The sequence below is a fragment of the Camelina sativa genome, chromosome 17, assembly GCF_000633955.1.
Source record: "Camelina sativa cultivar DH55 chromosome 17, Cs, whole genome shotgun sequence".
Lineage (NCBI taxonomy): Eukaryota > Viridiplantae > Streptophyta > Magnoliopsida > Brassicales > Brassicaceae > Camelina > Camelina sativa.
The window spans coordinates 20,702,771-20,730,668 of NC_025701.1; the positions used below are offsets into that span (position 1 = coordinate 20,702,771).

Sequence of the window (27,898 nt, forward strand, 5' to 3'; positions counted from 1 at the left end):
TTTTACAGAAAAGTTACTGAATCACAACCACTCTCTATTGATCTCGTGATTTCCTCTGTTTTCCAGTGTGGATGACCAAAACCTTTGCAGCTCCCGTTCATGTCAAGACAAAAAGAAAAACAACATGGTCGTGCCCATAGCTGTAGACATCAGTAATCATTCTCATTATGCTCATGGTTATCATATGGATCATACTAAGGCGAAGACAAAATGGTTGAAATTTTTTACTTCATGGTTAATAGATTTGAAGTCAGAGAATTTTGCTGAGAAATGTTTACTGTCAGGTATCTATTCATCAGGACCACTCCTACCTTCAGGGAAGAGAAGGTTCACATATAATGAGCTCTCTAGCATTACAAACAACTTCAATAAAGTGATTGGTAAAGGAGGGTTTGGTATTGTGTACCTCGGTTCCCTTGAAGATGGGACTAAAATTGTTGTAAAGATGATCAACGATTCTTCACCGGGAAAACCTAAAGAATCATCATCATCATCCAGGGCTTCTAACCAATTCCAAGTCGAGGTAATCTAAAGAACACCAAAAAACCATGATTACTTATTTTGGAAAATGTTGTTTTATGGTTGTGCAAATGCAAAACGTTTGCAGGCAGAGCTTCTTTTGATAGTGTATCACCGCAACTTAGCTTCCTTTGTTGGATATTGCGATGATCGCAGTATGGCTCTCATCAACGAGTACATGGCCAACGGCAACTTGCAAGCTTATCTTTCAAGTAATCTTCATCTCTCTCTATTTCTCTGTTACCAATTGGTGATTCCTATGAGCTCACTGTCACCGGTGTTATGTCTACAGACATGCAGGTGAGAATGCAGAGGATCTTAGCTAGGAAATGAGACTCAAAATAGCCATAGACTCTGCTCAAGGTTGGTTTTAGTTTTGACATCATTGATTTCTCAGAGCTTAACTACAAACCAAACCTGGTTTAGTTGTTAACACCTAGTGGATTATGAGGAGAATGGGGTTTGAGGGAACCTTTTTGTCAATAAGAAGGAAATCAACACCCATGAGTTGTCCACCTTTTTCAACCTTTCGAGCAGGCCAGAAACGGAGAATCCTACCTACGATTTGTTGGTCAAGTCGACCAGCTTTGAGGTCAGCGAAAGCGGAGTTCATATTTGTAAGAAGAGAAGCGTAAGGCCAAATGTAAGTTGAGGAAATGACTATAGCAAGAGATTTTTTATATAAGAGAAGGACTTGCGATAATTTAAGGAAGAAGTATGGACTGTCCATTAAATCAGAGAAGATCGAAGAACAAAATTAGCAGTTACGAACGAAACCGTTGCAATTGTTATGGAAGACATGGAAGATGAGTGAAAGTGTAGAGGATTGGAAGAATTGAATTCGCATCAAATGGTGAAACGGCATGGATCGATAGTTAAAAAGGGGAGAAACCGGTGAAGGTGGAGCGTCGTCCTTGACAGCGCGGAAGAGAGGCATTAATAGGTTTTAGTCGATAGGATTGGGAAAATGGTTTGGGCCTGGAAACTTTGGAAACTTTGGGCTAATGAAATCCGAAAAATCCATCAAAATATTTAAGAAAAGTGGATGAGGTGGCTGCACCAGAAGAGAGGAAAAGGTAACTTTACCTTTCGAGCAGGGCAGAAACGGAGAATCCTACCTATGATTTGTTGGTCAAGTCGACCAGCTTTGAGGTGAGCGAAAGCGGAGTTCATATTTGTAAGAAGAGAAGCGTAAGGCCAAGTGTAAGTTGAGGAAATGACTATAGCAAGAGATTGTTTATATAAGAGAAGGACTTGCGACAATTTAAGGAAGAAGTAGTGGACTGTCCATTAAATCAGAGAAGATCAAAGAACAAAATTAGCAGTTACGAACGAAACCGTTGCAATTGTTATGGTAGACATGGAAGATGAGTGAAAGTGTAGAGGATTGGAAGAATTGAATTCGCATCAAATGGTGAAACGGCATGGATCGATAGTTAAGGAGGGGAGAAACCGGTGAAGGTGGAGCGTCGTCCTTGACAGCACGGAGGAGAGGCATTAATAGGTTTAGTCGATAGGATTGGGAAAATGGTTTGGGCCTGGAAACTTTGGAAACTTTGGGCTAATAAAATCCGAAAATCCATCAAAATATTTAAGAAAAGTGGATGAGGTGGGTGCACCAGAAGAGAGGAAAAGGTAACTTTACCTTTCGAGCAGGCCAGAAACGGAGAATCCTACCTACGATTTGTTGGTCAAGTCGACCAGCTTTGAGGTCAGCGAAAGCGGAGTTCATATTTGTAAGAAGAGAAGCGTAAGGCCAAGTGTAAGTTGAGGAAATGACTATAGCAAGAGATTGTTTATATAAGAGAAGGACTTGCGACAATTTAAGGAAGAAGTAGTGGACTGTCCATTAAATCAGAGAAGATCGAAGAACAAAATTAGCAGTTACGAACGAAACCTTTGCAATTGTTATGGAAGACATGGAAGATGAGTGAAAGTGTAGAGGATTGGAAGAATTGAATTCGCATCAAATGGTGAAACGGCATGGATCGATAGTTAAGGAAGGGAGAAACCGGTGAAGGTGGAGTGTCGTCCTTAACAGCGCGGAGGAGAGACATTAATAGGTTTAGTCGATAGGATTGGGAAAATGGTTTGGGCTTGGAAACTTTGGAAACTTTGGGCTAATGAAATCCGAAAATCCATCAAAATATTTAAGAAAAGTGGATGAGGTGTCTGCACCAGAAGAGAGGAAAAGGTAACTTTATATATATATATATATATGTTCATGGAAACATGTGAATAAAGGGTTTTAAACTTGATCACTGAAACTATTAGTAGGCTAGTAGCTAGCTAATATATATAAAAAAATCCGCATGTGTTCATATGACTCGAGTGTGTGTGTGTGGGTGGACCGATGATCAGATGTCGCAAGGATGATGTTACAACAGTTCCCAAAACTAGCTTGGAATGTAGATTGAGAATTGTCCACCCCGTTGCATTATGCGTGCAATGCCAACAACCTCGAGGTCACAAAAATGCTGCTAGAGATTGATATAAGCCTTTGAGAGAGGGTCAACAAAGATGGTTTCACACCTTTGCATTTGGCGGCCATGAAATGCTCAGTTCCAATTTTGAAGGAATTTTCGGATAAGGCTCCAAGATCTTTCGATATCCTAACACCAGCAAAAGAAACCGTTTTTCATCTAGCTGCGGAACACAAGAATACGCCAGCGTTCTATTTCATGGCAGAGAGTCCTGATAGAAACATGCTTTTCCACCAGGTGGATAGATACGGCAACACTGTACTACACATTGCGGTCATGTCCAGCTGCTATTCCGTGAGTCCTTACTGTCTTAATTTCCGCATGGAAGCATAATAGACATTTAGGCTTTAAATATACAGAGCGGAGTCGACTAAACTTACCAAAAAGGGAAATGCATCTTGGCACTACTTGTTTTGGTAAGATTCGTCCCCTTCGTTCCCTATGATCATTCAAATTAGAGTAAATGATACATTAGGCATCGATCATAGCCACCATCTTCTAATGATTCAAAGCAGATCCAATCATTCATATGTTTTCTAATATTAATTAGTATTTTCTTAATTGAATGTAATCACACAGGTCATAGTCTACATCACTTATGAAACAACAATAGATCTCTCCACCAAAAACATTAGAGGTTTGGAAGCGGTTGATCTTATCAACGCCAATGATGAAGATTATAGTAAGATATCCGGCTGGCTCAGGTTTGATGCAAAACAATTTCGAAGCCTTAGTGACCCAAATCATCAACAAGGGAATCATAACAAGATGCAGATGTTTGATACCTATGGATTACCTACAAACAAGGAACGTAAGATGCATGCAGAAGCATTACAGAACGCAAGGAACACAATCACAATAGTTGCAGTTTTGATTGCCTCGGTTGCCTTCACCTGCGGCATAAATACTCCTGGTGGTGTCTATCAAGGAGGACCCTACAAAGGAAAATCGATTGTGGGAACAACGAAAGCCTTCAAAATCTTTTCCATAAGCAACAACATCGCATTGTTCACATCCCTATGTATCGTAATTCTTCTCGTAAGCATTATACCTTACAGGACGAGACCACTCATGAACTTCTTAAAGCTAACACATAGGATGCTTTGGGTGGCTGTGGCATCCATGGCACTCGCTTATGTTTCTGCAGCTTCTATAATCATACCACATATAGAAGGAACAAAATGGTTGTTCACAACCGTTCTTTCTATCTCTACCGCGATGCTGGGAGGTCTGTTTGCGTTTATGACCTATAAACTGATCAGACACTGGTTGAGGAAGAGGGCATATATCAATATATTGATATTTGTTATAGATATGTTTTCTTCTCTGACAAACATACCCATAAGTTTTGCCTCTGACTGGGTAGCCGCTAGTACTGACGGCTATTACTTCTACTGACCAATGGTTTGAAGTCTGGTAATACCTACATTTTTAAGAAAAACTTGCGTCTTTTATTTAGGTTTCTTGTACAACTTTGCTTGTTCTTGTATCATTCTTGTAATTGGGGTTTGGATTACGAATTTAAACCAAGAAATAAAATGCACATATGGTTTATTGGTTTACCCTAGGCTTTTTAATTAAAGAGGCCTAAAATACACTGAAGTTTTCAGATGGAACAGTTTCCTGGGAGACTAACTTGTTCAACATAGCAATAAGCTGATCAAAGTCGTCCTGTGATCTGATGAGACTCAATCTCACAAACCTTTCCTCCGATCCAAACACTTTGCCATTGCGTCCTGTTATCTTCGCCGCTCTGAAAATCTCATAGCAGTTTGTGTCTTCTGGTCTCTCACACTTCACCCATGCATAAGCTTTCAAATGAAAAACAAACACATAATTATAAGTTTAAATAGCACCAAACCAAAAGTCTGTCTTGCATTACAAGAAAAAACTTACAAGGAGTAAAGTCTCTGACTTTCTTGAAATAGTTGCAATACTCAGGTTTGATTGTCTGGAGCGAGAAACGGGTGGACATGGAGAAGATCTTGTTCAGTGTCTCCCATCTTTTCTTCAAAGTTCCATAGCCAAAATGGAATATCTCATCGCCTCCATCGCCAACTATTACTTTGAGCAACTTCAGGACATGAAGCTGTGTATCTCTTGAAACACCGATACTAGTTAAACTTATATATCTTTTCATTTTTTCATAAACAGCTTTGTCCTTTACCAATCCCCACCTGCATCAACAAAAACCTTGTGAGTACAGTCTAAAGCTTTGTTTAGACTGCTAGGAAAGCAAAAGTTTCTCAATCACCCGAATCTTGAGCCGGCATGACCAGTAGTCTTGGAGAGACTAAACAGGCTCAAATCTCCATCAACTGGATGTGTAATAGGTGAGAAATAAGGCCAGTAGTAAGCATAATCATGAACTGTTTTTACATTAGGACCATCAAGAACCGCTCTTTTCAGCTTCCCATCTGGATTATTCGGAGATGTCACTACCTCTATAACTTGTGTGATATTATCATTATGCTCGCTCTGCTTCCACGCAGACGCATCTCCTTCAAACCTGAGATGTGCTGAATCAAAGAACTCTGCTTGGGCCTTGTACATCTGCATACACAGACAGATTAGACTAAGAATTCAAAAAACTTCAAGTTTTAGGAAGAGGTTAAGGCCGGCTTACTTACAGTGTAGTATGGAATAGAAGTCAGAAGCCTTGCAGGTGATGATACTGATGAGTTTGTCAAAGACAAGGCATGGACAGCTGCTGCAAGCAATTGTGTGGATCCACATCCAAAGATTACAAAATCTGTCATCTGTAACAGCGTTTCCCACTACACTATGCAGTTTTCTAATGACCTTTTCGAGCTCTCGAGACACATGTGTCCCATCTTGATAATTATAACTCATCCTGTGCCATCCCGAGACCAAAACTGCACTGCTCTCGGCTTGTCGCATCCAGAAAGGCTCCAAGAACAAAGGGTCTCCTCTTCAAATAAATTAAAAAAACAACAAATTCAATACATAATTTTACAATTTAGTTTGGTCATAATGGATCAAAATGAAGATGAGATGAAAAGTTTTGCATACGAGTCAGCATCGACAGGGCAATCTTTGAGAAGAACGGAGCAATCTTTGCCTGTGTAGCAATTGTTGCACTCACAAGGAGGTTTCTGGCCATCAAGGACACCAAGACCATCCACGTAAGCTCTCCCGTGTCCTGAGCATGAAACAGAGGCTGCAGTTTCAGCTTCGACCGCAGCTTTATTGGTCCACGTTGGATTCCATGTGGTTGAACTATAATAAAGAATATGAATGATAAATACGATATTCAAGATGATTGACACCGTAAGAAGTAGCTTCTTCAGCATCATCTTTACTTAAACCTGCAAAAACTTATACTTCAAACTGTTTGTATGCTCATATATTAAATATCACAACTATTTCAGGCTACAAGTATAATAGGGGGGAGGGGAATCAATAAAAAGGATTCAATGTAACAATATACTATATATTACAAATGAATCAAAACAGTTGTTAAATAATTGTGGATTATAATTAAATTGTGCAGAAATTGAGAGATTAAGAGATAATGACGATGACATAGTATACGTAACCTTATAACGTCCACACAAAGTTGAAGTTTCAGTAAGTAGCCAGTTTTAGATTTGACTTAAAATAAAACTAACATGTTGAAGTTGATTTAACAAAAGAGGACGACAATTTTTCTAGGAGAGAAAAAATTAGAGAATCTAGCAAAGATACGTAAAGAATCTAAATACTTCATATTCATCAAAACATCAAAAGACAAGAATGATGTAGACTACTGACAACACAAGTAGAATCTAACTGTTTAAGAATTGTGACTCTTTTGGCTTCTCTCTGAAAGAATCTGCTTTGTCTTTTCCAAAACACCGAAGAATATTGAACCTCCAATACCTATCCACAATACCCTTGGACCCATTCCCTATACACAAATTCTCAAACTATTCAACAACTTTGCACAAACATGAGAAACTATGTATTCCTAAAATAGAATGGTAAAGAGCAGAATCTTGGTTTCACCTTCCACAAAGCTGACGACCCTTCTTCTCTTATTATTGTCTTAACGCAGTCTGCAACTCCTTTATACCGAGTTCCTGCACCCTGCCAAAATTCAAAACGAAAAGGTCAGTACTATCTTACTGGAGATTCTTATTATCCTGTGAAATGAATCTAAGAAGAACATGTTCTTTCGGTATTTTGTGTACTCATCGTTTTGACTTACCTGAACCATTAATCTGGTTTTGATCACATCAAGAGGAGTGGTCAAAACACCAGTGACAGCACCAGCAAAAGCACCAAGCATTGCATTCTCTGGATCATTTAGATCTCTCCTTGCCTGTTCTAAACAATATGGATATCTCATTGTCATTAGTCTGCAAAAACAGATGTTGTTTTATTTATCATTGTAGCAACAAAAACTTACAGCCAACTTGTATCCAATCCGTAACTGCTCATAAACACAAAACTGGAGTGCGTCAAAAGGCAAATCTCGCAATAAAAAGGATCCATAACCCTGCATGTTTAGGAACATATGATTGGAACATTCATGGTGATTTTATTGTCTGTTCATCTTAAACAATGTGATGGTTTGAGCTACGTCGTAAATAGTAAAACGCTAGAATAATATATCAAGAAGTAACAGATATACCGCATACATGCCTCCAAAGCCCTCCTTGGCTATAATAAGGCGAACAGCATCAGGGGCCGAAGCAAATTGACCAGTTTGCATTCGCTGTTTGACAACCTGTTGATATTTCCATTAGGCTATACATTTTTATAGCCAAGACACAAGAATAAGCAGAGAAACAAGAAGGAAGAGACTTACTTCTGTCGGTACCCGAACGATAGATGAAACAGCACCTCCTAAAGCACCTGCAGCCTGATTGAGTTTACATAACTCGCTAAGACATATATCATTTTCTAACATAGCATAGCTAGATTCTAAGGTCTTCTGCTTCAAATCAGTAAGTTTCAAAACCAAATGGTAGCAAGACTAATGTATTCATTTTCTCTCTACCAAGATATAAGAAACTTTGAAGGGAAATTGTCTAGCAGACGAACAAACACTTAAAATCAAAATCAGGGAAATAACACATACCAAATGTGCAACCGCACTAAGATTCTCGGGTAAAACCTTCAGAAGCTTCTGTTTGGTTGGTTCATATACACCGAAAAATAGAGCCGAAGCACTACACATAAAAAAGAAACATTGTTCATCTAAAGCAATAAATCACAATTTCAAAGTGTATGCATTTCTTTTCATTCATCAATTTTTGACTACATACTTACGGTAAGACACCAACAAGGTTTCCACCAAGACCAGAATATAGTCCCTTCCATATTATCTTTCCCCCATCCCGAGCTGCCTAAAACATGTCAAACCACTATAGTTAGTCGCTGTAAGTCAAGCATCGGTTTGCTTATGTTGGATCATAACACAAACTAAGTTAAGGAGAAACTACCTGCACTCGAGTTTTGATTGTATCAATTGGGTATAGAGCAGCTTCCACCACAACACCAGCTAACCCTCCTGTTATCAAAGACTCTGCAAACAACATCTAACTCTTACTCTATATACAATCATTCAATTCAAGATGTGTTGAAGAAAAAAGCGCCTGGCTATATCAATAAAAACACAGACACGTGAAGATGTGTTCTGCAACCATACCATAAAGAACACGCAAGAAATGGCCTGGATCATCTTGTCTAACACAGATTGAACTACAACTATTGAACTGTTTCTTCATAGGACTCTTGAATGCCAACGTCTCTACAAGTAACATAAACATGACCAATCAATATATTGCTATGAAATTGATTCGCTTTAGAGAAGAAAGATATCAAATTTCAATCTTTTTTTTTGGATGCAATGTTGTGTTGATAACCACAACTACAAATAAGGGTTTTATGAAGAAACTTCAAAAACAACAATGTCTCCAAAAAAATCCAACCTTTTTAACACTAAACGTAACCAAATTGATCATAGAGTGGGAGATTTATTGGAACAATGGTTGATTTAAAAGGGAGAAACTTATACCAGTACCAGGCATAGCTGTCCGAGATTGATCTACGCCACTGGGAACAGTGTCACCGTCCATCTAAAACCTTTAGAAGAAACAAAAGATTCAAAATGAAGCTGAAGAAGAAGATCACATATTGAGAAGCAGATTAAAAAATCATACGCTAGATTAGAAGACGAAGATCTAAAACCAAGTGTGAGAGTGTAAAGCGAGGGTAGATCAACAAAATCCAGAGCTTTTCGTCGTAAACCTTGCATCTAAAAAGAACTTACTATTCAAACCGAACCGGACTGACCGGTTCGACCGGTCAAACCAATTTTTTGGGTGTTTTAGATAATTTTTAGATATATTAAATTATGTAAAAAAAAAAGATATCATATCACCAAATATTCGAAAGTTAATTAAGGTAAGAAATGTGTTTTTTTTTTAATACAAATCTTTTACAAAATCTTATTATACATAAAAGAGTAAGGTTTTGGTCTCTCCTTATTGGTTGATTTTCTTTTAATACTTTATAGTTTTTTTTGTTTTTTTATTTGCTTTCTAATTGTTTAATTGCTTTAAATAATATTTAAGATCCAATTTACACAATACATTTAATTCATACATTAAAATAAAATTATAACTGAAAATAAAATAAATTATGCATTAATCATATTCCACCATTCAATTTTATTCAAACACAATAAATAATATTTACAACTCCAATAATTCTAAATGTAACTTCCATCAATTCTTATCATATAAATAAGCATTGTCTCATTCTCTCATATTTGCATTTTTTACTTTCTCATTTTCACATTCTCTCATTCTTTTCCACAATATCTCAAATCATTTTTTTTTTTTATGTTTTCAATTTCTTATTTTTGTTGTATGTGTTACAAAAAACCAAATGAAATATCATTGTAAAATTTTAATGCTAAATTTTAATTTTAGAGACTACATGATATGTATATTTGACATTGTTTTTATATTTAAAGATTCATCTCCATTATCTAATTTGGATTATCATCTTATAAGTAATCATTTTCTCCTCCTCTCCCACCAATATCAAATGTTGTTATATCTAATATGTGTTGTAAGAGTTTGATTCTATATTTAATTTAGAAAATATTATATATAATTAACATTGTTTACAATTTTTATTTTATTTATATAAAAATAAAATATTTCTTTTATATTTCTTGCCTTTCTAATCTATTCATATTTATTTTTAAAATTTTCATAGCTAAATTTAAATTCACATATGTTGGTTTGGACAAAAAATCAAGTTTATTTGAGAATCTGTTTTAAAAAGTTTATCTTCATTATCTATTTTAGATTAGCATCTTATAAGTCATTATTTTTCATACTCTTACAATATTCACCACACAATAAGGTCATGAAGTTGAAAAGATCTATCTCTAATTTTCTTATGTACTCTGGTTATCTCACATATTCATGTATCATTTTTAATAATTTAGAATGATCAATATAATTAATCATTTATAAAGTCTATTTTATTTTGTAAAGTCTATTTTATTTTGTGATCCAATAGATAAATATGTAAAGATCAATATAATATTTATATTACTTAAGATTTGAGGTTTTTGAAAACAAAAAGAACTTAATTATAAAAAAAAATTGATTTTCTAGATTTAAGCAAAATGATAAAAGTGAAATATAGAAATAATATAATTATTAAAATACCATTTAACTAAATCCTCTAAAGATGAAACCATTAGTATGAAATCTAGCACTATAAATTTAATTGATGAGTGAAAAACAAAAAAAAGAACAAAAGGATTGAAGTTATTCTTGGGGTTTTAAAAAAATTTTAGATTGAAGTTCATATAATTTTTTAAAAAAAACTAATTTAGTTTGTCACTTCAAAAGTAATATTTTCAATTTGGAATATCATGTGTGAATGTTGAGTTTATATCAACAAAACAATCAAAAAGTGTAAGTTTAAAATTTTGATTGAGCCACTTGGTATTCCTTTTCTTTTAAGTCAAAAATAAATTAAAATATTTATTTATAACTAACCCACTTTTAAAGGCATTTAACTCCATTTAACTCAAATGTAACTCCTACCGAATAATTTTTACATTCATTCCTCCAACTAATATATTTATCTTTCAAGAAAAAATGTTTTTGGTAAAATTTTAATATTTTTAAATTATTTTAATTGCTTTAAACTTTGAAATGAGGAATATTCTATATACAATAATTTTATACGTATTTACTAAATTTTTTGATAATTTTATTTGATTCAATTTTACTATACTACAGTCTTATGTTTACAATATCATTAAGAAAAAATCTTTAAATCAATGTTTAACCTCTATAAAACATGATCATAAACATATATTCTCTCAAATTAGGAAAATGTTTAAATTTCTATATTATTATTTATATTAATATAGCTAATCAATTTGTAATAATTTTTGTAGTATTGGTAATTTTTTGATTTGTAGAAAAGTTTATATATTTTAAATTTTGTATAATAAATAACCACACCAAAAAATATTGACAGGAGTGTTATTTTAAGAAATTGCTATAAATGTTTTTGAGATTCATACATTAGTATAATTTTTTTTGATATTATACATTAGTAAAACAATATTTTAGTTTAAAAAAATTTAAGAAATATAATCAAATCTAATATGCATACAATGCGTGGACTAATTACCTAGTAAATTGAAAGATTGTGTTCTTTTGACCAGAAAAAAAAATACAAAGATTTTTGTATTAGACAATAACGATGTAAGCGGCCCAAATCCATAACCTGTTTTTTTTTTGGTCAACTGTCCATAACCTGTTTATTTAACAAAATAGTCATTAAAACATTAATTAACAAAGAACAAAAATCATGTTCATAATCAAAATTGAAGATTTATATATAACAATAAAACAAAATACCTGGACTATCAGCGATTGTGGTACTAGAATGAATAGAAAAAATAATGAAGAGGATAGTAGGTAAAAAATCCGACTAAAGTTTTCATAGTGATAGTCATTTTTTTTTTGTATACTTTCTGATTCTTTTTTTTTTAGTGAGTTTTTCTTTCTTAGGCTGGTCCCTTATATATATGTAACAACACAAATAAATTTAGAAATATATATTTATTTCTGGTTAATCAGTTTTATTTTCTTACCTTATTTTTTTCTGGTCAAAAGAACACTATCAAAACCTTATTTCTTTACGTTTATTTTTCTTAATCTATCTTATTATATAAAGTTGGGTTTTCAAAGTTAGCCATTAACAAGATTTTGACATGTGTCAAGTTATCAATCTCAGATTTTGACATCTGTAAAAGTTAATATTTATTATGAGTAATTTGATTACAATAAAAATAAAATTTTTTGTTTAAAAAAATATTAATAATGTAATAAGATAATTATCAAAAACTACAGAATTTATAAAAAAATACAAAGTTTTTTTAAATTATTATAAAAAGATTATATATAGATATATATATATATATCATAAAATTCGAAATTATAATATTATTTAATTATTTTTAATTTTAAGTTATTCAAAAACACTGCTTTCAACTTTGTTTAATTGGGATTTTTTTTTTTAATGTGAATGTAAATTTTTCTTATTTTTTTAAACCAAAATTTTCTCCTACTTTCTCCATTTTCAGTTGGGAATAGGTAAGATTAATATGTTGACCAAAAAAAATTAATATATGTGTCTACTTTTTTTAATAATGTATTTTAATATTTATTGTAATATTTCCGATTATTTTATTTTATTTATATTTTCATCTTTATTTAGGATTCATATATTACTGTGCTTATAATTTTCTATTGGTTCTTTAATTATGTCAAATTAATTTTCTTCTAATTTCTCAACCTTATTGGTTGGTCATACACCCTTCTTTATTTTGCAAACATAATTGTCACCATTATTCATTCAATCTCAAAGGGAGATAACAAGTAGAAGCTCATCAACCTAATGGTGGATAAAATAGGGTAATAAAACACAAGCTTGCAACAAACATAGATAGATATATTGGAAAAACATAAATCGTTGCTGATAGATCCATAGGAGATCAAAAACTGTGACACCTTGGTTTGCGGAAATGTTTAAAGAATTGATTTTGATTACATATGTCACTAAAATGCACTTATTTTTTTTGGTCAAGGGTCCTGAGAGAATTTCATGATGGGTGATCTTCCTGGAAGTGATTGTTGGAACTGAGCGAGTGAAGACAAAACATAGGAAAAGATCATTTGTTGATTTGTAGGATCGATAAATAAGTTTTTAAAGCCTCCCAGACGTAACAAAACCGGCCATCAAATATGGGTGGGTCCACGAGCCGGAAATAGATGTAGGGCCCTGTGACAACCCGTCCCGCGGACCCCACTAGCCCACTGCTAGCTGCCCCAACGGACCATCCATGGACCCCACTAGCCCACCGCTAGCCGGCCCAACATACCCCAAGCTGGCCCTGCAGGGCATCGATCCTAACCCATCACTGTGGATGTGGATTTCCACAGTGATGGGTTAGGATCGATGCCCTGCAGGGCCAGCTTGGGGTCTGTTTGGGCAGCTAGCAGTGAGGCTAGTGGGGTCCATGGGACGGGTTGTTACAGGCCCACTTAGGAAGGTGAACCCATGGATTGAGAATGGACATGGGCTCACTAAGTATGATGGCGGTTGAGGCGTTATAGAGACAGAGGCTACATCTTGGTGTGTCAAAGACACTTCCACGAATACATTGGGAAATTTAACATTAGTTACTATCAAAAAAAATTTGTGACGTTAGAAAAAAGTTTTTACTTTCATTGGTTGTCGGAGCAAGTCATTTTGAGATAGCAAAAAGACGTGAACATGTTCTCTCCACACAAGAGGAGGGTAGAGCTGAGGTTCTCTCTATGGTGTAGAAGGTTGGACACAAGGTTATTTTTCCAAGGGAGGAAGGTGGAGGAGGTTTGACACAAGGTTATCTCCCTAAGTGAGGAAGGCGGAGCCAAGGTTCTCTCCTTGGTGGAGGAGGTTGGACGCAAGGTTCTCTGCATAAGAGATGAGGGTGGATGCAAGGTTTTCTCCATAGTGGTCATATACTATTGTGATGATACATCATTGATTAGTATATTATGTAATATAATTTTTATTCAAAATGTTTTTTGAGCCAACAATTTTAGTAATTAAAAAACTATACAGAAGTGAAGTAAAATAGTTGGCTTAATGTGTTCATACAGACATTTTCTAGGTGGGTGAATATATTTGTAACATAGAGTATCTTTAGGTGTAAAAAAAATACTATTAATGGTAACATACATAAAATATTTATAAATGGATATAAATCAGTGTATTATAATAAAAATAAAATTTATAAATAACGTACAACAAATTTTAATATAATTTATAAAACTTTAATAGGAGGGATTTAAGATTACAACAAAAAACAAAATATTATTTCTTAAACAGTATTAATAATGTAAAAAGATAATTATCAAAAATTACAAAAATTAATTTTTTAAAAAAAAATAATTATAAGAAGATTGTATATATATATAAGTTACTAATTCTACAAAATATAGAAATGAAATTAAGGAAAATATACAGTTAATTATTAATTCTAAATTTTGTAAATACTCACTTCTGTATAAATATAGCTAGATCGTCTCATATTTTTCACCTAACAAAATAATTTATTCAAAAATATTGCTTTCAACTTTGTTCAAACTGGTAAAAGAATTTTAATGGAAAGATAAATTTTTCTTATTTTTTAAGACCAAAATTTTCTCCAACTTTCTCTTTTTTTCAGTTTGGAATAGGTAAGATTAATATGTTGACCCAAAAAAAATCAATATATGCGTCTTCTTTTTTTAATACTGTATTTCTAAATTTAATGTAGTATTTTTAGATTGTTTTATTTAATTTATCTTTTCACCTTTGTATTATTTGGGATTCATATATTATCTTGCTTATAATTTTCTATTATTTCTATATTTGTGTCAAATTAATTTTTTCTAATTTCTCAACTTTGATTGGTTGGTCATAGACCCTTTTTGTGCAAACATTATTGTTACCATTCATTCAATCCCAAAGGGAGATAAAGAGTATAAGCTCATCAACCTAATGATTAGATAAAATAGGCTTATCAAACACAAGCTTACAACAAACATAGATAGATAGATCGGAAAAATATATATTATTGTTGATAGATCCATAGGAGTTTGGGGACTGTGACACCCTGGTTTGTGGATAGGTTTAAAAGAATTGATTTGACCACCTACGTTACCAAAGTGCACTTATCTTTTCGATCAAGGGTCCTGATAGAACTACAGAGTTAAGCATGCTTGAGCTGGAGTAGTTTCAGGATGGGTGACATTTCGGAAAGTGATTGTCGGAACTGTGCAAGTGAGGACAAAACATAGGGAAAGATCATATGTTGATTTTTAGGGTCGGTAAACACGTATGCCTCACGGATTTAACAGACCGGCCGTCAGATATGGATGGGCTAGGAGTAGACGTGGGGCCCACTAAGGAAGGTGGACCCATGGAAATGAGCTCACTAAGCAAGGTGTCAGTCGGGGCGTTCTAGAGACAAAGACTACATCATAGTGTAAAAAACACTCCCACGAATACATTGGAAAATTTGACATTAGTTACTATTAAAAGATTTTGTGACATTAGAAAAGGGTCTTTAGTTTCATTGGTTGTCGGAGCAAACTATTTTGAGATAGTTAAAAAAGGTGAACATGTTCTCTCCACACATGAGGAGAGCACAGCCGAGGTTCTCTCTATGGTGGAGGAGGTTAGACGCAAGGTTATCTCCCCGAGGGAAGATGGTGGAGCTAAAGTTCTCTTCATGGTGGAGATGGTTGGACGCAAGGTTCTCTACATAGGGAGGAGGGCGGAGCTGAGATTCTCTCCATGCTTGGTTATACACTATTGTGATAATAAATCATTGATTAGTATACTATGTAATATATTTTTAATTTGAAATGTTTTTTGAGCCAGTAGTTTTAATAATTAAAAACACAATGCAAAAGTGAAAGTAAAAAGACATATAATAGTGGGCTTAATGTGTTCATATATACATTTTATAGGTGGTGGTAAATAATATATTTATAATATACAGTATATTTAGGTGTAAAAAATACACTTTTAATGGTAACATACATAAAAGATGTGTAAATGAATATAAATCTGTATATTATAGCAAACATAAAATTTATAAATCACACAATAAATTTTAATATATTTTTATAAAATTTAATTTAATTTATAAAAATTTAAACCCGCCCAACGAGCGGGTCCTTATCTAGTATGTAATAAAGTATGGTTTCAAAAGTTACTAATTCACCAGATCGTGATATATGTCAATTTCAGAAGTTAATAAGTCATAAGATCGTGACAAGTGTCAATTTTACATAAATTTCTAATTTTTAAAAATTAAAATCTTATTAACTCACTAGATCGTGACACATGTTAATTTCAAAAGTTACTAACTCACCAGATCGTGACAAGTGTCAATTTTACACAAATTTCTAATTTTAAAAGAAAAGATCTTTTAAAAAAATTACTAATCATAAAATAAATTATAAAGATAATCTTACGATAAAGATATATGTAGTTCCTAAAAGAAATCCTTCTACAATAATTATATTTATACAAAAACAATCCTACGTTATATTGAATAAATGTCCTAATCTTAAAAGAGAAAACAGTCTTATTATATAAAGTTGGGTTTTCAAAGTTAGCGATTAACAAGATCATGACACATGTCAAGTATACTGATGAGATGTTGACATAAAATTATTATTTTACAAAACAGCTAATTAAGAATAACATTAAATCTACATAACATTTACATGTTTATATCTTAAAAATATTCCTAAATCAAAAAGGAAATTAAAAAACTAATCTATTTTCCGTTGTACGCTAATTATATTATATCTTTTCTCAATTAGATTTTGACATGTATAAACAAAAAACAATTCATTAAGCATGTATATTATTATTAATCAATAAATAGTGAATAACAAATTTAAAAAGAATAACATAAGTTATGTCAAAAGAATTATTATTTTTGAAACGTAATAGAACAGCTAATTAAGAAAATAATACATAAAAATTATGTTTGTGAAGTGACCTTAGTGCAGTGACCATTAGTAAGTCCAATTGTAGAAGGCACCATCACTCCAGGATCGACCTCCCGCTCTCTACGAATATATGGATTTGGATAATGGACCGGCCTGTTGTGGCCCAAATGTTGACCAAAAAAATAAATATTATATGCTTATATCGAAAGCTTTGATCTTTGATTTTTTTCCGATATAATTTTGCCAATCTATTGTGTTGGTCTTTGATTTGTGCGGGTTCTTCAATGAAAGCTATCAGATGCAATGAAATGGATTCAAAGTATATAAAGCCCGCTAATTCAATTGAGGATGGAGACACTGATGGAGGTTGCAAAAGTGATTCTACAGTTAGTAGCATTATAAGTTTGGAAGATTAGTCGGTGACTGACGTTTCTGGTCAAAATCTAGAGTTTTTTCTTATGAATAATGTTGATGATTCCGGTACTGAAACAAGAGCTGCTAGATCGAGTAATTGAGAAGCGACTTTCAAATTTGGGAAGTTGGAGTGGTATACATTTTAAAAATTGGTTTCAAACCGGATTTATGTAATTTTTTATCGGATTTGGTTCGTAAATCGTTTAAACCCAGGTATATGAGAAATATAGGAGAACTTTTGATTCGGGTAGAAATAAGTTGAGAATTTACGATTCGAGAATATATGAGACGAGATCATAGTTTTAAGTAGTTTGGTACAATGCGATACTTCTAAGGAGTAAATAGGTTGTCGATCCTTAACGTGATTATGACTATGTCATGTTTTGGATTGCTTATAAAGTTTCTGTTTTGTATATTTGAATTATCTAAGATTTATATATACCAACGTGATTATAATTTTTAAAGTTTAATTTTTATTATGTTATATTAACTTTTTCTCACTTTCTCAACTTTTATTAGGTTGGTCATAAAATCATTGTGATAGAGTAGATAATTTTCACCATTAGTTCATCCAAAATACCTTTGGAGTAAAAAAAAATTCATGGTTAAAGAATATGTCACAAAATGATTTTAGTAATTATAAGAACTATAACTATGCCAAAATGAAAGTAAAGCAACATAAAATTTGTTTAAATTGTTAAGAAGATATTTTATAGGTGGTGATAAAGAGCATACTTTAAAAATAAAATAATTTTGGATGTAAGAACAAATTTTTAATGGTAAAACATAGAGTAAAATTGTACATGCTTACTAATTAGATGTTGCTTTGAAGAATTATTTGCATGTAAAATATTTTGTGAATAAGTTGTGAAACGTTTTTAAAATTTGAAAATAATAATATTCGTAATGATGAGTATTTGGCAAAAAATCATGGGATATAATTTAGCTTCAAATTATTGTAATAATTATTATAATATATTAAAATATATAAATATGAATAAGTGTATGAAGATAAATACAAAAATGATTTTTTCTCTATCTAAAATTAAATAAATGTTTAATTTAGGAAATAATTTTTTTTTTAATATTTTAAAATTTTGTTTAAGATTTAGGATTTATTTTTTTCAACAATTATTTTAAACCCGCACATCGTACGGGTCCTTATCTAATTAGTAATAAAGTGTGGATTTAAAGTATAGATTAATATATATTATTACATTTTTTATTTAATTAAAAAATATTTTTTATAGAAATTAAATGCTAAATAGACAAATAAAAAGAGAGTGAAATATTACTTCTGTATATATGATGATTAGACTAAAAAATAAAACCGCTCAAAAAAGACAGGACAGTATCTTTAAATTATTATTATTCGAATCACAAGGTGATTGATTATTCATATGGTTTGTAAAATCATAACAATCAAACAAAAGCAAAACGTATTATTAAATCTATGGCGCGTGTTTTTAGTGGCACGGCATGTAACGGGTTGGTCTTCTGCAGTGTGAGCCCAAAGGTCTCGTCCATGTCCAAATCTTCTGAACCGACGCCGTTTGGAAGCTTCCAGTCAAATGAATAGAGAAGAGAAGCAAGCATGAGAGGCACTGTTTTCACAGCCAAAGGCATTCCCGGACAAATTCTACGTCCGATCCCAAACGGTGTAAGCTCATAATCTCTACCTTTCATATCCATTTCCTTACCCAAAAACCATTCTGGCTCGAACCTGTTTGGGTTTTCCCATGCATTCGGGTCTCTTCCTATGGCCACACGTTCACAAGAACCTGAGTGTTTTTAGGCACATGGAAACCAAGAATATCAACGTCCGTTTCCGCTTTACGTGGGAGGAGAAGTGGAGCAGCCGGGTGTAATTGGAAAATTTCTTTAACGACCGCTTGTAAATACGAAAATTTGAAATATCAGACTCTTGAATGACACTGTTTTGGTCCATCACACGATTGATCTCATCTTGAACTTTTGTCATTGTTTTTGGGAACGATCGAAGTAATTCTACCATTGCCCATTCCATGGTACTAGAGGTTGTATATGTGCCCTCTGTAAACAGATCCTGTCACATAAAAGCACATATTATATATCTATAATATAAGATCATGTTATGCAATATAAGCTATAAGACTTACGAGAAGTAGGTGTTCGATCTCGTTAATGTTGATTTCAGGTTGATCTCCTTGGTGGAGATCGATAAGTGCATCCAAGAAGTCGTTGCTCCAAACATCTTTCTCGTCTGTTCGAGATGATTTTTCAACAATTCGAGTATTGTAAAACTCTCGAAATACCTGAAACAACTTCTCCGAGCAGTTCTTCATCTTCTTACTATTACCTTGCAAGTCAAGAAACCTCGTAAATGGGAAGAAGTTAGCAAGGTCTGGGTTTCCGATAGCTTCCATTGATAGTCTACAACAACCAAATGTTTTGGGCTCAAACCAAAACATCACAGGCCCAACACTCAAAGGAGGTCCATCAGTCCAACAAGTCCTTCCCGCTCTGCAACTAGAAGGCAAAACAATGAAACAGAGGAAGGAGGCTAAGAAAGTGACAAAAGCACCAGCTGGAGAAGGCTGTGAGCCTGTACTATCTAACCGTTATGATTCTCTCCTATCATTAGAGGATGAGTAGATGATCGACACTTGTCAGCAGATCTTTGGGCTAGTCAAAACAAGTCTAGAATGTTCTTCTTCATGTATAAATATAGCTTCTCTGTAATTGACAAGGTGTGGAAAATAATACAGTAAAGTTCAGTCCTTAAAATTCTTCTTTGTTTCTTCTCATGGTATCAGAGCATCTCTAAAATCCTAACAGGTTGCTGTCATGGCAGAGAGGCGCGATCCTTATCTGTTCCATCTAACATTCATGTGGCTAGCTTTGTCACCATCAAGCTGAGCGACACAAACTACCTCTTGTGGAAGACTCAGTTTGAATCTCTTCTCCGTTCTCAGAAGCTGCTTGGTTCTGTCAATGGTCAGATTCCTGCACCTGCAGCTACTCGTGTTACTACTGTCAACAATGTCCAAGTCACAAGTTCTAACCCAGAATATGAAGCATGGGTCTGTACTGATGAACTCATCAAGTTGTGGTTGTTTGGAACCCTCTCTGAAGAGGTTCTTGGTCTAGTTCACGCTGTGTATACGTCTGAAGAGGTATGGTAGTCTCTCGCATCCAGTTTCAATCAAAGTTCTGTAGCCAGAGAGTGTGAGTTATTGCATTGTCTTAATCTTCTGAGTATGAAAGATAAGAGCTTTTCTGTGTATTGTCGTGAGTTTCATGCTGTTTGTGACAACCTTAGTTCGATTGGGAAGCATGTTAATGAATCGATGAAAGTTGTTCTATTTCTGAATGGTCTAGCTCGAGAATATGATCCCATAGCCATTGTTATCCAGAGTTCATTGTCTCGTTTACCATCTCCTACCTTTAATGATGTGGTTCTTGAGGTCTCTAGTTTCGATTCTAGGTTGCAAACGTATGAAACTGCTTCGGATGTGTCACAGAATCTGGCTTTTCAAACCCAAAGAGGCGGTTTCTCGGGTTATCGAGGACGTGGCTCAAATGGTCGTGGTAGAGGTGCTAGAGGCAACTACTCTACTCGTGGCAGAGGGTTCTCTCAACAAGTTAACAACTCAGGCTGGAACTCATCTCAGTCTGGAGGATTATCTAATGTTCGTCGTGTTTGTCAAATATGTGGTCGGGTTGGTCATGTGGCTCTGAAGTGTTGGAATAGATTTGACAACTCCTACCAGAGTGATGATGTTCCACAGGCTCTTGCTGCTCTTCAGGTTTCAGATTGTGGTCGTGAATGGGTTACAGATTCTGGTTCATCAGCACACATCACTTCTGCAACAACTCAACTGAACAATGCTACACCATACAATGGTTCAGAAACCGTGATGGTCGCTGATGGTACTCACTTGCCTATCACTCATATTGGATCGACAGTCCTCACCACTAATACAGGTAGTCTTCTTCTTCTAGATGTGCTTGTTTGTCCATTGATGCAGCAGTCATTACTTTCAGTATCTATACTTTGTGATGACTATCTTTATGGAGTGTTTTCTGATGCTACTGATGTGTATGTGATTGACCTCCACACTTAGAAAGTGGTGACCAAAGGACCTCGTCGTAAGACTCTTTATATGTTGGAGAATCAGGAGTTTGTAGCTTTTTTTTCAAATCGACAGTGTGCGGCTAGTGACATGGTTTGGCACCAACGTCTTGGACATGTAAACTTCCAAATTCTTCAACTTTTCAAGAACAGCAAGGCTATATCTATCAATAAGAGCAGCACATCTCCTCTTTGTGGTCCTTGCCAAATGGGAAAGAGTAGTCAATTACCGTTTTTTAGTTATGATTCTAGTGCAAAGAAACCCATTGATCGAATACATTGTGATCTTTGGGGACCCTCTTCAGTTGTATCAGTTCAAGGCTTCCAATATTATGTAATTTTTGTTGATAACTTCTCTTGTTACTCTTGGTTGGTTCCTTTGAAAAAGAAGTCTGATTTCTATGATGTGTTTCTTGTGTTTCAAAAAAAAGTGGAGACCTTGTTTGGCAAGAAAATAAAAGTGTTTCAAAGCGATGGTGGTGGAGAGTTTATGAGCACCAGGTTTAGAACACACTTGCAGAATCATGGCATCAAACACTTGGTGTCATGTCCATCTACACCGCAGCAGAACGGAATGGCTGAGATGAAGCATCGTCATATGACAGAGCTTGGTCTTTGATACTAGGATTTTTGTGTGTCCTAGCAGGTTCAATTAACCTTATGTAGTTGTAGTACTTAAGGTGTCAATCCAAATGGGATGTTGCTAGCAATCAAGATGCAATCAAGAAGTCACAAGTTAAGCCAATTCAAAAAGAGTGTTTTTCTAACAATCCTAGAATGGTCAAAATACAAAACGGAAATGAGTCACAGAAACAGAAACGAAAATGTTTGACAAGAAGCAAGCAAGAATAAGTGAAACCGAAAACGATTCTAAGCATGAACAAATGAAAGTGAAACAGTCTCGGGAATGTAATATCAATTAAAAATATAAAAGTCCTAAGGATGGGAATAATTGTTGTCGGTGGAGTATCCTAGTCTATAGAGTGTTTAACATACCACAAGCAAACTATCCCTAAACAATGAACATTACAACTTAGCTAATCCAATCTCTTGACAAAAGCTACTCAGACTCAACCACTTCCATACCTAGCTCTCGCTAGAGAAACATGGTCGAGCAGGCATGACAAACAAGTTCATTCACGTCAACAAACATCCTAGACAACTAATCTCTTAGGCTAGGAATGTAAGTCTCTAGCACTAGTTGGTCAGACATTTCATCAAACACTTTTTGGGTGTGGAAATGTCTCGAACCTAGTCCCAATTGATCAGAGAGAAACTAGTATTTCTAACTCTAGTCCAGAAGGGAATCATACAACCAAAGCTTAAACACTCTACATCCTAAGATCCTCCACATAATCTATCCCATCCTCAAGAACTAACACATTGCTCAGATCCGGAAATCATCACCAAAGATAGAAATTCAGAAAACATTGAAACAAGCATTCTTAGATAGGTAAAAATGAGATGAACAAGCTTGTAGAAGAAGTCAAATGCAAATACTCAATGTATTAAAAGATATCTGGATACAAAGTCTGAGAACGGTTTTTGGAGGCTAGGTAAAACCTTCAGAACAAAATGAGATAAAAGATAAGATGATGTCCGCCAAGACTTAACAAAACGTATTTATAGTAAAAACATGTAAATCCCTAAAACTTAAAACGACAAGATGAAGAGTCGGTTTGGGAATCTCCTGAAGCGTGTAAGAAGGAACGTCTTTCTGACATGTGCGAACGAGTAGTGGCTCGAGTGGGTGATGGTGTTGGCTCGAGTGGAGGAGGGTCGAGTTGACGGGTGGCGACTCGAGCTGGAGGGTCGAGTCGACGGGTGGCGACTCGAGCTGGATGTATACGCTTCCAATAAAATGATGATAACTTTTGAACCACACCTCCGATTGGCTTGAAATAAACGGCATTGGAAAGATGACTCAATTCTCTACAACTTTGATGAAGACATAGAAAGCTGAATCTCCCTAGCGGTGGCTCGAAGGACGACTCGAACGGCGACTCGATTGACGGTCAAGGTGTTGCTCGAGTGAGTGACGACTCGATCGACGGTCAAGGTGTTGCTCGAGTGGGTGACGACTCGATCGACGGCCAAGGTGTTGCTTGAGTGGGTGACTCGAACGACGTCGAACGGCGACTCGAACGATGTGTTCCCGATGTCTCCTAGATACCTGAAATACTCCAAAATGCACAATNGTGAAACAGTCTCGGGAATGTAATATCAATTAAAAATATAAAAGTCCTAAGGATGGGAATAATTGTTGTCGGTGGAGTATCCTAGTCTATAGAGTGTTTAACATACCACAAGCAANTGCAAAGTGTACAAAAAAGACTAGAAATTTATGCAAAACAACTAGTTATCCTAACTAAATGCATGGAAAATACATGCTTCGCAGAGACAAAATATAGACATATCAACTCCCCCAAACTTATTCTTTGCTTGCCCTCAAGCAAACGATCAAGAACAACGTATGGAGAAGAGGTGTGAAGATGGGGTCTCAGAACCTAAAACATGCTGAATAGAGTAGTTAGAATCAAGGTCCTTGTTTTTAGTTCTATGATGCATGGTGAATAAATTTTATTCGTTTGATCTACACATGCAATCCTATCAATCACCCCCTTTAACATTTATTAACAAAGAATCATGAATCAAGCTATGCAGTGTCATTGAACTCATTTAGCTAGGTGAAAGGTTAGAGACAAATGTGGTCTCTTTCTCAAGTGGTTCCATCGATACATAACAAGGTTCTCTCATGAAAAGAGTTGAGCTTAAGAGAAGGCTAAAGGTTGAAACCAACTGATGCATACAAGAGCAGCGCCCTGTCTACCCAAAGAACATTCCAAACCGAAGTTGGTCCTATCTCTACCCTTCATCAGAAACTTCATCTCAAACCCATTCTTTCATTCTTTAGATTTGGTCTTAGGAGGAGTTCACTTCTTATCACTCTAACGGATTGGGAAATCTTTATTATCAGTAAGGTTATTTTTCTTTTCTTCTAAGGACTCTAGACATCTTAATCATTTTACCTTCTTTTCTTTGTCTAAACTTTTCATTTTATGCCCAGAACCAGTAACTCATTATTTTGCTCAACCCAAATCCTTTACTAGACTTGTAAACTTTGAAAACACACCCCCCTCCTTAAGACTTTCTACCCTTTACTTTTCTGTACAGATCCATACTCAATACCCCAAATCGAGTTCTCACCTAGTCCTACTAGTCCGGATAACGCGAACTAGAACTACACAGGATCCTACTCTTGTCGGTTAGAACCTAACACTTTCTAACAAGCTCAACTCGGAAAAGGCCTAACGCTCAAGAATATAATTGGCTTGAAAGGACGGTTGGTTAAGGGTGCGGGAAACTGTTCCAAAGATGGGAATCAGCTACTTGGATTGACAAGGGTGGTAAAAATGTGAAAGACAATCCAAGTATGTATATGGTATCCATGAGTTCAACTTCAATGCATAACAGGATAATTGCAAGTCAGGATTAGGTTCAAGTAGATAGGGAATGATATCAATTCAAAACATGCTTCAATCTTAANTCAACATGCATCAAATAAACTAATAACAAGGGCCTTGATTCTATCCTATTGAATTCAGCATGCTACCAAAGTTACAATCATCATCAACCCCTATGCTAAATGCACCAACCCTATATGAATGACACTAGACTCAATCCTAATATGCAAGTGCAAGCTACATGAACACTCTGTTTTTGTGAAAAATTTCGAATTTTTTCAATTTTTTTTTTTTTTTTGGTTTTTCTATGCAAATAAATGGATGCTATCTCAAACATGATATGATTCCAAAACAAATTGAAATAAGAATCACAGAACACAACATCAGATACATCATCTCAAACCCTCCCCCAAACTTAAATTACACAGTCTCCTGTGTAAGAAAAATTTGCAGGAGGATTTAAGAATCACAACACCAACAATGCAGTAATGAAACGGTATATACAAAGGAAGGTAGGATTACCTCAGTAGTAGAAGAAGGAGTCGGAGCTCGCCCAAGGAGTTGGTGCGTGATATTGGCTCTGTCCTTCACCGTGTTCGGGATCCGCAGGAGTGGTCTCAGCTGGCTGGTCGACTTGTTGCTCAACCGTTTGCGTGTTCTGATAAGTGTTCGGCTGCTCGTCGCACTGCATGTCGTCGACTCTAGACTCACCATAGTCCGAGACTAACACTACCACATCCGTAAGCTGATAACCACCTTGCTGCTCAACTTGTTGCTTAACCTCTTGCTCAGCTTGAGCTGCAGAACGACGCGCTGATCGACGACTTGAGGAGGCTCCTGAACCACGCGAACCTTGTCCCCTTCTCTCCTTAGATTCATGTGACGAGTGGCGTGAAGGGACGGGTGTAGGCTGACGCTGTCGTGGCACATATGAAGATTGACGTGCTGGAGAGGGAATCGGAGAAGGTGTTCGCTCTAGGTTCGCGGAAGGGCGTCTTGACATTGGTCTGTTATCCTTGGGGATAGACCTAGGGACGACGGTTGTGGAAGTTGAGCAGCTAAACATACGCACGAGGTTCTTGACAGTCTTGGTGAGGCTGCTTAGCGCCTTGTCTCTGGCTTTCCTTCGTCCAGATTTCCTGGGCGCTTGTCCTGAACGCAACTCAGGTTCCTCTTGTTTGTAATCACTGTCCTCCTCTCTTGAGTTAGAAGCTGGTACCAGCCTCTTCCCGCGACTCTTGCTCTTGGCGAGCGGTTTGACAGGTCTTCTTGACCCCGCTGCCTGTTCTGAACCCCCAACAACTTCGTCAACCATGTTCTTCATTTTCAGGAAACGCTTTGCCATGGACTCAGGTGATGAGCGTTCTCCACCCACACTCCCATACGCCTCTTTCATCTCATGTATGAGCTCAGTACTTTTTCTGTTTCGCTGAGACATGATGAACTCAAAGATAAACGTTAATATGTTAGTAAACAAGTAACAAGAGCAATTACAAAATTTTAAACTCGAAAGTGCGAAGAGAGGATAAACCGATCAAGTGGAATGGGATGGCGGTGAGTGAACTCTCCGGGTCAGGTGTGGGTTCGACGGGGAAGAACAATGGTTCCAGGAGCTGTTTTGGCACGCTGGTTCAAGTGGGGGTAGGTCGGCTCGATCGGGGCGGTTCAAACGGAGGAGTGTTGGCTTGATGGTGGTTGGCTCGATTGAGTTGAGCGAGTGTCGGCGAGAACAGCGGATCGAGTGAGGAGAGGAGTTCCGACGGATTGAGTGGGGTAGCGTTGACTCGAGGGAGAGAGTGTGTTGACGGTGAAGCGCGTGAGACGTGCGACGAGTGGATCGAGTGGATGACTTCGGCTCGAGTGGATGAGTTTGGAGGTGGTTTGAGCAGAGGGGTGTCGGCTTGAACAACGTGTTCCTTGGGCGGACGATGTTGGCTCGAGTATTGAAGCAGCGAGGATCGAGTCGTAGTGTGTTGGCTCGAGGGAGGTAGAGACTCTGTTGGTCGTGATGCTGGACTGAAAGAGTGAGACAACGTGGTGGATCGAGTGGATGTAAGTCACTGCTCGAGTCGCGGTGAGGAGATGGTGCAGAGGGAGACCATTGAAGCTTCGGTCGAGGATGTTTAATTCTGCGTTGGTCAAGTCGCACAAGTTCGAATGGTTTCAGTCGAGTCGTGGAGCGTGAACGGGGCGATGTACGTGTCGACTCGAGGTGAGCCTCATGGTGCCGGTCGAGTGGAAGGAGGTTGGTGAGGTGACGAGACCGGAGTAGCTTCGACAGTGGTGGTGGACAGTGGAATAGATGCGGCTCGAGCGGTGGCTCGATCGAGTGGGACGTCTGTGTCTCGAGTCGGGTCTTGACGTCGGTCGAGTGGGAGATCTCATGTTCTGAACTTTCTGCCTCAACTGCACATACTTAATCTGCGTCAGATAGCTGCTGAAACTCCTCTGGTACATCCGTTTCTCTATGGGAGTCTAGCAGGTTCTTGTAACAAGTGGTCTCCTCATGCAAGAACCCTTCTTCCCCATCCTTGGTTAAAGAGATCTTGAGATGGTCCTCCTCAGCTAATTCCTCCAACAACTCATCAGCCAACTGATCCATCTTTTCAATATAGAAGACTTGTCCTCCTATTGTTGGTTTCTTCAAGGTATCCTTGATTTCAAACTTCATAGTGAAGTCGTCTCCCAGATTAAGATCAATCTTACAATTTCTAACATCAATGATGGCTCCAGCAGTCGCTAGGAATGGTCTTCCTAATATCATAGGATCTTTTGGTTCTTCATCCATTTCCAGAACCACAAAGTCGGTTGGCACTTCCACGTCTCTAATCCTGACAGGTAAATCTTCTA

The 27,898-nt window shown here is 36.1% G+C and overlaps 2 protein-coding genes, 1 long non-coding RNA gene and 2 pseudogenes across 6 annotated transcripts; 2 read left to right on the top strand and 3 right to left on the bottom strand.

The window, feature by feature from the left end:
* Positions 125-4,449, top strand: LOC104759671 (annotated as a pseudogene).
* Positions 4,537-6,465, bottom strand: LOC104757753 (tryptophan aminotransferase-related protein 4-like). Its single transcript, XM_010480525.2, is given in 6 exon segments — positions 4,537-4,813; positions 4,899-5,179; positions 5,257-5,555; positions 5,633-5,752; positions 5,754-5,934; positions 6,036-6,465. Coding segments are annotated over 6 exon segments (1,389 nt in total). The 5' UTR covers positions 6,320-6,465; the 3' UTR covers positions 4,537-4,589.
* On the bottom strand, positions 6,583-9,241 carry LOC104757752 (probable S-adenosylmethionine carrier 2, chloroplastic). 4 transcript variants are annotated; one of them, XM_019238769.1, is made up of 12 exons: positions 9,173-9,241; positions 9,034-9,088; positions 8,659-8,760; positions 8,453-8,535; positions 8,280-8,356; positions 8,089-8,179; positions 7,816-7,869; positions 7,639-7,734; positions 7,414-7,503; positions 7,213-7,326; positions 7,011-7,091; positions 6,583-6,912 (listed from the first exon to the last, which is right to left on the bottom strand). In XM_019238769.1, exons 2-12 carry the CDS (start codon positions 9,086-9,088, stop codon positions 6,799-6,801), a joined length of 957 nt encoding a protein of 318 aa, XP_019094314.1. In that variant the 5' UTR covers positions 9,173-9,241; the 3' UTR covers positions 6,583-6,798. The 4 variants fall into 4 exon arrangements, with proteins under 4 accessions (XP_019094314.1, XP_019094313.1, XP_019094315.1 ...); XM_019238768.1 differs by having other exon boundaries at positions 9,028-9,088; XM_019238770.1 differs by having other exon boundaries at positions 9,034-9,095; positions 9,173-9,228.
* Positions 6,915-7,520, top strand: LOC109129842. Its single transcript, XR_002036146.1, has 2 exons — positions 6,915-7,114; positions 7,246-7,520. It is a non-coding gene; the product is annotated as an uncharacterized LOC109129842 (long non-coding RNA).
* Positions 18,893-27,898, bottom strand: part of LOC104759672 — a 23,476-nt pseudogene continuing 14,470 nt past the window's right edge.